We start from the raw sequence: 14,129 nt of genomic DNA, 5'->3' as shown, positions 1-14,129 counted from the left end.
ATTCTCACCAACTTTTTGCTTTACCTCACCCCATTCTTTCTGCAATCCGCTTCAAAGTTTGCAGGTACGAACTTCTTGTTGAACATAGTCTTGAAATCAGTCCATGTCTTTGGCTCGGTCTCTTCTTGTACCTCCTTTAGCCCCCAATTTAAGGCGGCATTCTTCAAATGCATGCGAACCATACCAAGCTTGGACTTTTCGCAGAAGTCCTCTCCTCCAAAGGCGGCATCAAATTGCTTGACAAAAGATAAAGCATCGAACTGGACGCTCTTTTCTCTCGGCTTGAAGGCCACTTCGGTCGTTGTCGAAGGCTTCTTTGCCTTCTTTTCCCTTACTTAACCCGAAGATGATGCAGAGAGAGCGGGTCTAGGAATAGCCTCCCCGTCTCCTCCATGAGGAACGGATTTGGTGGCTCTAGATCCTTCTGCAATGGTGACTCCCTTGGCCCGAGGATACGCTTTGGCAGCTTCGATTCCTTCCGCTTCGGTGGCTTGATCCTTGATGAAATCATCAAACATTTGAGTCCTTCTATGGTCCTGTTCCTTGTTGGCTCTCTAAGCAAGGAATTCTTCATCTTTGAGAAATCGTCTGAACTGCTGAAATTCTTGGTACTCTGTTGATGACATGGTCACGGTCTCATGAGTAATGGATCGACGGCCCTGGTTCCCATCTTGAAGTACTGGATTGCCTCATAGTTGTTCCCTTCATTAGGTCCTTGGTCTCCCTCTATTCTTGACATGGCTCTGTCACTCCAAGAAAGATTTTCTCAAGAGAAATCATACTCAGATACCACTGTAAGCCCAGCGGGGCGTGCCGTGACAGATTCATCCACGTATCCAAGAGATAAAGATAGAGAGAGGGAGAGAGAGAGAAGGGTTTAGGGATCTTTGCACAGTACACACACACTTAGCCGTCCCCTTTCAGGAATTCATTCAGGAACAATCAACGGGCTTATAAAGCCAGGATCAATACAACCAATGAATATAGAATCAAACAAATATGTCGATGTAGGAATCCGGGTCGGAGTCGATGTCGAGGCACGAGATTTTTGATGCCGTGCACACCATGGGGATGGCCCACAAGAATCTTTCAATGGGCTAGTACCAAATCCAATATCCAAATCAAAACCCAAGTCCAAATCTAGATCCAATGATCTCCAAGCATGTAAATAAGGTACACAGTGGATGTGTGAAATTGACGAGGTATTTGATGCCCAGATGTATGGAAGTTGTTGAATCTTGGTGTAGGAAACAACCCCTAGCAAATTTGTCCAAAAACTAGGTGACGGCACTGATGAAGTGGTGCAGGCACTTTCAGTATGAGACCAAAAGGTTACATCATGTCCATGAAATACATCATCATGGGTGCTAAAAATAAAAATCAAAGAAAGTATTAAGAGCTGAAATGTCAGATTTGATCCCAAAACAAAAAGTGTGCAGCTCTCATATCACCCTAAAATATCCCGCATAGGACGCTGCAACATGGCACCCAATTTAGTAAAGCTGGGCCGACGAGAGAAAGTTATGTGGTTGTAGGAGATGATTGCTCTGATCCTCCTGTAGTGACGTGGGCATGGGCGCGGGCGCGAGCAGGGACCACGAGGTCGAGGGCGTCGAGCTCTGCATAGCTCAATGGCTCTGCCTAGTGTCACTCCTCTTGGCCGAGCTCCGGCATCAGCCTGAAGGTCGGGTGTAGTGGGTGAATTTGCCCTCGTCACTCTAGTCTGGAAGAAGTTGGTGTGTGTGAGAGAGAGAGAGAGAGAGAGAGAGAGAGAGAGAGAGAGAGAGAGAGAGAGAGTTGTATTAACGTCTTCAAAAGGCCAAAATGACCTATGAGACCAAAAGGTTACATCATATCCATGAGGTACATAATCCTGGGTACAAAATAGTAATAAAGAAAGATAACAAAAATCTGATCTAGGTACATGAGCAGAGAGCCCTCATATCACCCTAATACATCCCTCATGGGCCGCTGTGACGTGGTGCTCAAGGTGGTAAAACTGAGTTGGCGCGAGAAGGTCCTGCGATGATGGGAGATGATGGCCCGGATCTTCCTGCGGTGGCGTGGCTGTGGGCGAGGGCCATGGGGTTTGGGGCGTCGAGCTCTGCATAACTCAGTGGCTCTGTCGAGTGTCACACCTCTCGGCCGAGCTTCTACACTAGCCTGTGGTCTGGGTATGATGGGTGGATCAGCCCTCGGAGTGCTGGTATGGAAGAAGTCAGTGCGAGCTCTCTGTGCTGGTCCTCGAGCAAGTACAGCTGATCTGGATCTCACTAAGGACTCTCCGTGTCTACGGAGCTCTAGAAGAAAAAGTCCCAGGCATCTCTGATCCGGGAAGTCCATGATCCTGGAAAGTGGTCCGAATCCAGCTTGGAAGAGGCAGTTGAACCTCCCCTGAATCTCATAGTACACGGGGCATCGGCATATGTAATGGTCCTCTGTCTCGAGCTCTGTGTGACAGAGCTGGCATATCCTGTCCTTTGGTGCGGCCGCCCTAGGCCCATATTTGGCAGTCTCCACTCTCAGCTGGTGAAAGCAAGAAAGAAACGTTTACGGAAGACCCCAAGGGCCTATGAAACCAAAAGTAATACAATGGTACCATGGATATACTGAGCCATGGAAAACTGAAAGAAAAAGTAAAATGAAAACATGTGACAGTACATGTGATCAACATATGATCCTGTGTAGATTAGCTAATGTCGATACTCGCCTCGGCCAGAACCGATCTGATGGTGGAGTGAATGTCAGGCCTCTGTGATGGGAGCGTGACATGTCGGCGGAGAACCTCACGAATCCGTCTCTGTGTGGTGGAGGGTCCTGATGCTCTGGGTCGAGGACATCTGGCTCGCATAATGGACTCTCACTAAGAACTCCTCTGGGGGCGTGGAGTTGGAGCGTGGGTACGGGTGGTGGGATTGATGTCGTAGTAGAGCAACTGTTGTGGACAGTAGATTCCGATGTGGATGTATGTACCACAAAGAAATCTGTGATGGCTCTCTGTGAGGTGTCCTGTTGGAGCTGGGGCTGTCTCTCAGCATGCTGCCTCAACACTACATCCCTATGTCGTTTGAGCTCCATCAAGTACATACCCAAGCACCTCTGATCCTCAAACTGTATCACCCGTGTGAGTGTTCCGAATCCCTCTCAGAAGAGGCAATGGAATCTCCCCCGTATCTCATAGTAAGCCGGGCAATTGAGCACATAATGGGCCTCATACTCTACTTCTTCTGTGATGCATACTGTGCATGTCCTCTCCTCATGTGGGATATCCTCAGCTATGCGAGTCTCTACCCTGAGGCGGTGGGAGGATACCCTGCATTTGAGATCAAGACAATGTCGTTAGCATATAGCAATATGGGCACTACTGTCTGAGCCAATGGTGAACCTCTACCTCCGAAACTATCCACAAATATTGCGATCTCATCAATGTATAGGCCAAAGAGTGTAGGTGAGAGTGGGCAGTCCTGCTTAACCCCAATAGTGCTACGTATATCTCCTGAGGTCCCACCGGGTTCACGTACTCGAGTACTGCCTCAGTGTGTGCCATCACACCCCATATAATCTCATTTGAGATCTGGAGCTCCTGCAAGTGTCCTATCAGACAAGATCGAGGGACTGAGTCAAAGGCTTTGCGGAACTCCACAAAGCAGTTGTCACAAAATTCCTTACAGCTTCTATTTTTCTACTGGTCATGTGTGGCATGTGGAGCCTGACATGACATACATGTATGGCTGGTGTAGCGTGACATGGTGTGTCTGTGTGGCATATGGAGCCTGACATGACAGTACATGTATGGCTGGTGTAGCCTGACATGATAGTACATGTGTGGCTTGTGGGGCCTGACATGGTGTACATGTATGGCCATGGAGCCTGACATGATGAAAGTCTCTGGGACTAGCTATTTTGGAGATCTTGTGTATTTATGTTCTGGGAAGGTTTTGGAAGGATCATGAGCCGTGGACATTTTATCGGATACAACTGAGCAGATGGGTATTTCTTCCAATGTAATTGCACTCATGTGTGTGCATGACTTTGATTTGCCTGAGATTTTTGTCTGTGTTGTCCATGGGGCCAGGGACGCCTGAGCACCCTGTGGACGTGTATGTGCACACCTATTTGGGACTAACAGGTGGTCTACATGTGTTTTGCAGGTTGTAAGTATTCCCAAAAACTCAATTTACAGCTTTATGAGTTCACATGTTAATAATTATGGATGTAGGTTCACACTCACTTATAAGTGACCGGATAACTTATAAGTGAGTACACATTGAGCAGGACTTATTGAATACACGTGGCGGCCAAAGATTGGGCACTGGACATTATTTGGACTCCCTTCATGTAGGCGCCCCTTTCTGAACCAAAAAGGCACACGTGTCGGCTATTTTCAGCGGGGAAGCCTCTATTATTGACAAAACTCCAGTTTGGAGGGGGGCACATGCTTTTTCAGGAGTGCATGAGGGTTGGTCGGCTGGTTTTCAGCCTGTTGGCAAGTTTCTACAGCCATCCATCGCGACTGAAGTTCACCGGATGCATGGGAGTAGTTGGCTGACTCCTTTTGCATGTTCTCCACTGCTGGCCGGCTGATTTACAGCTTGAATAGAGGCTGGACAGAGGTTAAAAACAGGGAGGAAGAGCTGGTCGTGGGCTTCCTTCCGACCGGAGGTTTGCAGGCTTGTGTACAACTGCTGGTCGCTTTCTTCTGTGGCTACTGAGGGCTAGTCGACTTGCTGTATGAGCCAGACAGGAGGAAGATGATGATGTTGAGTTGTCCCGGGCTGATGTGGGAGGGCTATGGGCTGCCCATAGTTGTCCTGCATGTGCTTGATGCCGGGAATACTCACTTGTGCTGAAATTGTCAACAAATTCAGATATTGTGATGTTTTTTTCTTGTTTTTATATGGTATTGGAAGAAATAGGTGCAGCCAGTGGTGAACCCTGGGCACCCGCAAAGTTGTATTGGGAGCAAACTCCTTTTTGGTAATCTAACCGTAAAGGGGGGGGGGGGGGGTCATCCCATCTTCTGGCCCCTAGTGTGGTGTACTCTGCAGCTTTGTGAGTTTGTTAAGGCCTTATGTGGGAACACCTCCTATGGAACCAGTTGTGGAAGATCCACCTGAAGTGGATGAACTTGAGGAGGTATTGTAACCTGAGCAGATAGTTTTTCATAAAGAGCGCAAGCATGCAGGTGGCAAGATAGTGCGCAGGTATCTTGTGAAGTTTAAAAACTATTCGGCTATGGACGCAAAATGGATGGACAAGGATTATTTTGCGGATTATCTGGAACTTCTGAAGGCCTACTTGGAAGCTTTTCAGTTGCGGTCAATTGCTTAGAAGCCGGGGGGAATGTCACAAAATTCCTTATTCGCTCATCCGCAACCAAGGCAGAGGTGGACGTGGGGGAGCTTCCATGTCCGGTACCTCCGCATCCGTGACTCCTTCGCCCATCCCATCCGGCTCCGGCTCTGTCTCAGGTGGTTCCAACTTCCAATCAAAGAGGCCAAGGGAGGAGAGCTCTCCGGTTTTGAGGCAAACCGCCATCGGTGCAAACATTAACAACCTCACCTATGTGATCAGAGGTAAATCCACAAGGAAAGCTGCAACACCTAGCACTAGGATGCACTCCCTATGCAATTTTCTCGTAAATGACATCAGTTGGGCCATACTTATAAAAAAGGAAATACCCCACTGGGGTTTATAAAACTCCCACCAGAGTGCTTAATATACTGAGTGGTCCTTTATGGAAATACTCTCTTCATTGGCACTTCATTAGCATTTGTTTATGATTATGTTTATTGGGTTGATTTCTTGAGCACATTCCATTGCTCTTGAGTCTCATCTATTTTTTATGCTTGTGTAGCTTGTTCATGTGTTGAGCACATTGATGATAACTTATGTTAATGTATTCAATCATAGTTATTTTGCACTTCATCTCCTTGTGATCAAGCTCTCGGTAGGTAAAGACGCTGGTTGACCAATGTATTTATCGACAATTTAGACTTAGTTTTTTTGGCTGGTAGGCGAAGATGAAAGCCGCGAATGAGGAGATTACACACACGGTGATAGATTGCAATCTCTCATTCAATGTGCTTAAGGTTCCACAATGGCACAAAATGGTGAAGGCCATTGCGGAGGTGGGGCCATCCCATGGTGAATGGCATGGTATCACCTACCATGAGATGCGCACCACCGCGCTTGATGATGAGAGGCAAAGGATCAACGACAAACTCACACCCGTGCAGGAAGGATGGGTGAAGTATGGTTTCTCTATCCTCTCCGATGGATGGAGTGATCGGAAGAAGAGAGGCATCATGAACATCCTTGTTTCATGCGCTCTTGGCACATACTTCTTACACGCCGTTGATACCCGAAAGGCGGGGCAAAAAACATTGGGGGACTTTATCTCTCGTCACATCCGGCAAGCCATCATAGAGGTATGTACTATGTACTATGTTCAGGCTTCTGGCTTCTAAGAATGTCATTGCATTTGTCAAATTGCCATTGTGTTACTTGTAGGTCGGACATGAAAATGTCACTCAAGTCATCACGGACAATGCATCCAATTGCCGTAAAATGGGGCGCTTAGTAGAGGCGGAGTTCCCATCCATTGTATGGACTCCTTGTGCCTCCCATTGTCTAGACCTACTCATGGAGGATGTGGGGAAGCTAGAGTGGGTGAAGAGGGTGGTTGCACAAGGCCTATATATTGTGAATTTCTTCACAAAGAAGGTAAAGGTGCTCGCTATGTTTCGCGAGCAAAGCGACTTGGAGCTTAAGAAGCCCTCTTCCTTGCGGTTTGCCTACATGTGGCTTCTCTTGGAGCGGCTATATGACGTGCAACCGAAGCTCCAGATGACCGTGGTCTCCTTGGATTTCATCGCATGGCTAAGGGAGGAGTTGGTGACTAGTGTGGACGTGGCCCGAGCCGTTCAACGGCTATGCATGAGAGAGTTCTTTTGGCGCGAGGTGCGTGCCATTGTCATTGTGGTGACTCCCTTGTATAGGGTTTTGCGCATGGCCGACATGGAGGGCTCCACATTGGGGCTACTCACCCACTTCATGCGAGAGGCTCTAGCGGAGATTCGTATGACCACCGTGCTTGATGAGGAGGACCCCGACACTCTTATGGAGGGGATTAGGTAAACGGTTAAACCCATGTTCCATGTTTTCAAATCTCATTTTCACATCTCTTTATCGTTTCTTAAAGATTTAACCTTAAAGTGAAATTTTTGCATTCTAGGGATCCCACCGAGCCTCCACTCTAACTCTCTTATTTTTCATAGGATTGCTCTTCGGGTGCATGTGAGAGGAACTGGAGTTCCTACTCACTCGTACATACAGCACACAACGATACGAAACCGTCTCAGCACCATGCAGTTAGAGCGGCTTGTATATTGCCGTGCTAACATGCGCATGGTGGAGAAGATGCATGACATGGAGATCTCCAAACAGGTAGAGATCTCCACAGTTCAAAGTTCAACTCATTAATAATGATTTATAAATGCATGTGCCATGACTAGAGTCTAATAATTTATAAATGTTTGAAGTTTAATTTCAGGTGAATGTCGACGAGTTCAAGTTGACAGTGGACACTCTTAAGAGTGTCCAAAGGAGCGAGTTCTAAATGAGGAGGCCATATATGCCGATCTCTATAGGGAGCTAGAGGAGATTGACTGTCGAGTTTCTCCTACTCGTAGAGGTCGCGTAGCTAGAGGTGGCTCACAGGTAGGAGGTCACAGATGCACTGTTCGGCGCCCTACTTTGACCCTGGTGGCTACATATGTGAGGCGTGGCTCCGGCTCGACTTCGAGGAGCACTTTAGCACCTGTTGCTGAAGAAGAGGATGCTCCTATTGCAGGCATCAGAGAGCCCGAGTACGATGATGAGGGCAATGTCCTTAACGAGGGCAGATTTGGGTTGGCCTCTGATGAGGGCAGATTTGGGTTGGCTCTGATGATGGAAGCACCTCTAACGAGGGCATTCCTTCCACTAGTGATTTCTTTGAGGAGGAGGACTACAGTCTAGACTCTAGTCTCTAGAGTCTAGACATTTTTGTACTTAGTGTTGTGACTAGTCAGTTGTCAAACACACTTTTTTGTATTTCCTATTGTAGGTTGTGGGCCATGACACTTATTTATGGCATGTTCAATGTTCATTGTTCATGACTCTTGAGTTTTTGTACTAGTTTATGTCATACGACAAATTACAACTTCTCTAGACTTTGCATCTCTAAATGTGTACAAATATCTTTTTTTCAAGTGTTTTTTAAAGTGGATCGTACCTTAGTCGAACTTATTTTTCAAAATTTAAAAGTCTCGTACCGGTACCGTTTTTTCGTACCTTCGTTTCGTACTTGACAACTATGACTCAATTTACAGCTTTATGAGTTCACATGTTAATAATTATGGATGTAGGTTCACACTCACTTATAAGTGACCGGACAACTTATAAGTGAGTACACATTGAGGAGGACTTATTTAATACATGTGGCGGCCAAAGACCGGGCACTGGACATTATTTGGACTCCCTTCATGTAGGCGCCCCTTTCTGGACCAAAAAAGCACACGTGTGGGCTATTTTCAGCGGGGAAGCCTCTATTATTGACAAAACTCCAGATTGGAGGGGGGTGCATGCTTTTTCAGGAGTGCATGAGGGCTGGTCGGTTGGTTTTCAGCTTGTTGGCAAGTTTCTACAGCCATCCATCGCGACTGAAGTTCACCGGATGCATGGGAGAAGCTGGCCGACTCCTTCTGCATGTTCTCCACTGTTGGCCGGCTGATTTATAGCTTGAATAGAGGCTGGATAGAGACAGGGAGGAAGAGCTGGTCGTGGGCTTCTAGACAGTTTTCCTTCCGATCGGAGGTTTGTAGGCGTGTGCACTGTAGGCATATGCTCACTTATGGTAGTGCTATGTGTGAACAGGGCTTAACCAAGGGCACTTTTTCCCATGTGGTTTTTTCCCTTGGACATCAAGTGTGAAAGGACACTCTTAACATATAATATTTTGTACTTCTATATTATATGGATGTGGCACACATGCAAGGGTTGACTTGCATTTTGTGGATACCACACTTTTGGCTCTCTCTCTCTCTCTCTCTCATTTCTGTGTGTGAGCTTCTCTACCCTGCACCTAACCCTAATGTGCAGGTTTGTGTGTGTGTGTGTGAGTCCAACACCCAACATTTGGTATCAGAGCTGGGAGCTGGGAGCTGGCCTTGGAAATCTGCTGCTAGAAAAATTTCTGCGAAATTCCGTCCGCAGGCTCCAAAATTCCGTCGCCTGCGTTTTTCCGTCGGTCGGATTCCGTCGCCTCTGTGTTTCCGTCCAGTTGCTCCACCGTCCGGCCGCCAGAGACGGGCGGCACTAGTGGGGAGCCCACCACCACCGCCCAGCTCACGGGCGGCACCGCCCTTCCCAGCCGGCGGCTGTGCTGTCCACAGCGACGTCCGACAGCTGCTCCGTCCACGGTGCCCTCCGTCTCCCCGTCAGCGCTCCACCCGCCGGCCAACGTCGTCCCAACCTGACGTTCTGTTCCGTCCGACGTCTCCGTCTACGCCGACTCCGTTCCAGTCGCCGTCTGCTTCCGTTCGACGTCTCGTCTAGGCCGACTCTGCTTCAGCGCCCGTCTGCTCCATCGTCGACTCTAGGCGCCCGCACTGGTCCCAACCCGCCGGCACACCCTGCCCGACTCCTACGCGTCTGTCTGCTGTTCACCGCCAGCGACCTCAACACCTGCCGCCAGCAACTCGTCGCCTCTCGCTCGCCCGTTATACAGGCCATTCTCGCTAGCCCACGACTCCGCCTACCTCTTCGCTAGCAATTCCAGCGCTGGCCTCTCTCTTGTTCGACTCCAATGCCCAAAGCCCGCCTCTGCTGGTCCGCCACCGCCCAGAGCACACCTCCGCCAGCTGCCACGTGCATAGGTGAAGAATCACCAGTGTGCTCTCCACCTGCATCGACTCCCTCCAACGCCTTCACCTGCAACGACTCCCTTCAACAAGGTCTCTTCCCGGCTGCCCAGGTACCTTTGTCTCAGCAAACAGAAAAATAAACATTTGGTTTGCAGGCAGATTTTGCCAGGAAGATTTGTAAGCTTGCAGGTGGTACAGGATTAAGGCAAATTTGGGGGTTTTTGAAATTGAGGTCAAAATCAGCAAATTGAACCTCTCTTATTTGCAGAAATTTGGGGGTTTTCAAAATTGAGGTCAAAATTGGCAAATTGGAGCTCTTACATTTGCAGAAATTTGGGGCTTTTGTGAAAATTGGCCAATTAGATGCACATTGAAGCGATTGGAGTGCATAAAAATTGGGGATTTTCTGATTGGAGCATGTAATTGGGCATTACAGCTGCGATTTGTCGCGTATGTATACACATTGAGTGTAATTGGACAATTTGGTGTAGGTTTACACTGCTTTGGTTTGCAGGCATACATTTGCACAGGACATTTGGTTGCCTGGCAGTGCACATTGGTGCTTGGTTTGCTTGCAGTTATACTTTGTTGACATGGCACAGAATGCTATGGATGTATTTGGTGTGCTCACCCAGGAGGACAAGCTGGATGGATCTAACTACTCCCTCTGGAGTTTTATGATCCGTAATTTGCTGGTAGCCAAAGGGCTTTGGGGCATCGTGTGCGGTGATGACACACGCCCACATACCATTCAACCAGCCACGCCTCAAAGGGGAGGTGCTCAAAGAGCTCCTGATGCAGATCTTGCTCCCACACAAGAGCAGAAGAGATGGGACTCTAGAGATGCACAAGCCATGTCATTGATAGCCCTTTCAGTGAAAAGGACTATTATTCCGCACATTCGTTCATGCAAGACATCGAAGCTTGCATGGGACACATTGGAAGCAATGTATCAGGTACGCAACGAGGCAAGAGTTGCCTACTTGAAGAGGCAATTGGATCTTCTTTCTATGGATGAGGGTGACTCCATGGCAGATCATCTCACCAAAGTGAAAGATTTGCAGGAACAATTGCTCAACATTGATGAGGTTATCCCAGACAGACAGATGGTCACCAACACTCTTCATTCTTTACCGCCTTCCTACTTGGGCTTTCACACCTCTCTCAACCTCTCGATGAGAGGAGGTGGTGATCCCGTCACTTTTGAAGAGCTCGTGGGTTTACTCTTGCAGGAAGAGCAAACAAGAGCAAACATATCGAGCAACCGTGGTGGAGAAAAGGCATTTACAGCCAAGGACAAGGGTAAAGCAAAGAGCTTTAAGCATGGGGGACCACAGTCTAGCAAGGCTGGTCATGGACAGCCCTCTTCTAGTGGTGAAAAGTCTGACAAAGGGGATGCAAACAAGCCCAAAAAGAAGGGCAAATGTCACTACTGCCATAAGCCTGGACACTACATCAGTGAATGTAGGAAAAGGATTGCAAAAGAGAAAAAGAAAGAAGCAGGCAATGCAGTAGCAGACTCTTTGGATGACAAAGCAAAGCAATCAGCTAATGTAATCCAGGAAGAGTACACTTTTTTGGTCACATGCGCTAGTGACACACCAAGTGCTTCGAACACTGATATGTCTTGCATTGCATCTGACAGACAGAATGCATCATGGTATTTTGATAGTGGTGGCCACATCACTTCATGCAAAGATATATTTCAGCACTTGGTTTATGCTTCAAATGGCCGCACTGTATCATGTGCAGATCATACCACATATCCAGTAAAGGGAATTGGTAATGTCATACTTATTGCAGCCAATGGTGCCAATATATGTATGAAAAATGTATTGTATGTTCCAGGGATAAAGAAAAATCTGCTCTCCGTCTCAGCCATAAACGACCAAGGTTTAAAAGTTGAATTTGAAGATGGGAAGTGTTTGGTAAAAGACCCATCAAAGGGTTATGAAATAGTCACTTCTGGAACACGATACAAAGGCTTGTATAAGCTGGACAGCTATGACAAGCGCACTTATGATGCAAATACAGTGGCTGTCCACACTCCTGCTATGCATGATGCAGAGCTATGGCATGCTCGTTTTGGGCATGTAAATTTTCAGAGTTTGATGCTTTTGCAGAAGCATCATATGGTTGATAATATGCCGCCTCTTGAGTCTCCGCCAAGACATGTATGTGAGGGGTGTATTTTGGGAAAGATGCATCGGAAACCATTCCCCGAAGATGGAGCTGTTAGAGCTGAAAATAAATTACAGCTCATACATAGTGATGTATGTGGTCCAATGCGGACACCATCCATAGGGGGGCATCTTTACTTTGTCACATTCATTGATGACTACTCCAGGTTTGCTTGGGCTTACCCTTTGAAAGCGAAAGAAGATGTGTTTACATGCTTTCGACACTTTGTAGCAATGGCTGAAAATATGTGTGCATGTAAAGTCCAAACACTCCGCTCAGATAGAGGTGGAGAATACATGTCAAATGCATTCAAGGATTATATGCTTCAAAAGGGCATCAAACACCAATGTACTGTGCCTTATACACCGCAGCAGAATGGTGTAGCTGAGAGGAAGAATAGATCTCTCATGGAGATGGCAAGATGCATGGTGAAAGCACAAAAGTTGCCTCACAAATTCTGGATGGAAGCTATAATGTGTGCAACTCATGTGTTGAACAGGTGTCCAACAAAAGCTTTGAAAACCATAACACCATTTGAGGCTTGGTATAGCCAAAAGCCAACAGTGGATTATATGCGTACATTTGGGTGTTTGGCATATGCACATGTGCCAGAACAACTCCGAACAAAGCTTGATGACAAAGCAATTAAATGTATTTTTGTGGGCTACAGCAATGAAAGCAAAGGATACCGTCTTTATAATCCAACTACACGAAGGATTTTTGTGAGTAGAGATGTGGTATTTGCTGAAAATTCAGAACAGCCCATGGTCAGCTTGTATAAAAATAATGATACAGGCATACATGACATGTTTGATGGACTTTTACCCATTGCAATAAGGGGGGATTCAGATCAGCCAGCCCCTACACAAGAAAATCCACATGTAGAACATGTGGAACAGCCAGCCATTCAGCCCCCTTCTGTGGAAGAAGTGGAAGATCTTGTCAGGGAAGAGCAAACAGCCATAGACACAGCCAAGTCAGTGCCAAGATGGTTGCTGAAAACTTTGCAAGAAAGCAAACTTGCAGCTCCACTCACAGGTAGAACAAGGGCTAGTTCCAGCCATGCCTTGAATGTACATCGTGGGGAGTCTGCATTCGCAATGGGTGGTCTCTTTGATTCAGAAGAGCCTTCTTCTTATGAAGAAGCACATGAGAATGAGCATTGGTTGCAAGCTATGCAAGCTGAAATTTCTTCTATCATGAAGAATAATACATGGGATCTTGTGGAATTGCCTAAAGGCAAGCATGTAATTGGCACAAAGTGGGTGTACAAAGTCAAAAGAAAGTCTGATGGTTCTATTGACAGGTACAAAGCAAGACTTGTGGCTAAAGGCTACTCCTAGAAAAAGGGAATAGATTATGAAGAGACTTTTGCTCCTACTTCGAGAATGACCACAATAAGATCAGTGATTGCATTGGCTGCCCATAAAGGATGGAAAGTGCGTCAGTTGGATATCAAAACTGCATTCTTGAATGGGGATTTACAGGAGGAAGTATATGTAAATCAGCCCATTGGTTTTGTAGTTCCTGGTGAGGAACATAAAGTATGTAGGCATATGCTCACTTATGGTAGTGCTATGTGTGAACAGGGCTTAACCAAGGGCACTTTTTCCCATGTGGTTTTTCCCCTTGGACATCAAGTGTGAAAGGACACTCTTAACATATAATATTTTGTACTTCTATATTATATGGATGTGGCACACATGCAAGGTCTCTCTCATTTTCTGTGTGTGAGCTTCTCTACCCTGCACCTAACCCTAATGTGCAGGTTTGTGTGTGTGAGTGTGTGAGTCCAACACCCAACATGCACAACTGCTGGTCGCTTTCTTCTGTGGCTACTGAGGGCTGGTCGACTGCTGAAAATAGCCATCGAGGGCTGGTCGACTTGCTCTATGAGCCAAATAGGAGGAAGATGATGATGTTGAGTTGTCCCGGGCTGATGTGGGAGTGCTATGGGCTGCCCATAGTTGTCCTGCATGTGCTTGATGCAGGGAATGCTCACTTGTGATAAAAATTGTCAACAAATTCAGATATTGTAAT

At 47.0% G+C, this 14,129-nt stretch overlaps 2 protein-coding genes across 2 annotated transcripts in view; both read left to right on the top strand.

Annotated features, from left to right (window-relative positions):
- Positions 1-14,129, top strand: part of LOC147628092 (mitochondrial ATP-independent inner membrane protease subunit 2-like) — a 58,715-nt gene that overhangs the window by 25,108 nt on the left and 19,478 nt on the right. The window lies entirely within an intron of this gene.
- On the top strand, positions 5,067-8,115 carry LOC147628093 (uncharacterized). Its single transcript, XM_086813101.1, has 4 exons — positions 5,067-6,431; positions 6,514-7,136; positions 7,281-7,449; positions 7,545-8,115. The coding sequence occupies exons 1-4, from the start codon at positions 6,024-6,026 to the stop codon at positions 7,557-7,559; spliced, it is 1,215 nt and encodes a 404-aa protein (XP_086669227.1). The 5' UTR covers positions 5,067-6,023; the 3' UTR covers positions 7,560-8,115.

Source organism: Cibotium barometz, chromosome 19 (assembly GCF_041138505.1).
Source record: "Cibotium barometz isolate CiBa-2024 chromosome 19, ASM4113850v1, whole genome shotgun sequence".
Classification (NCBI taxonomy): domain Eukaryota; kingdom Viridiplantae; phylum Streptophyta; class Polypodiopsida; order Cyatheales; family Cibotiaceae; genus Cibotium; species Cibotium barometz.
This window is presented reverse-complemented; position numbering and strand designations above follow the sequence as displayed.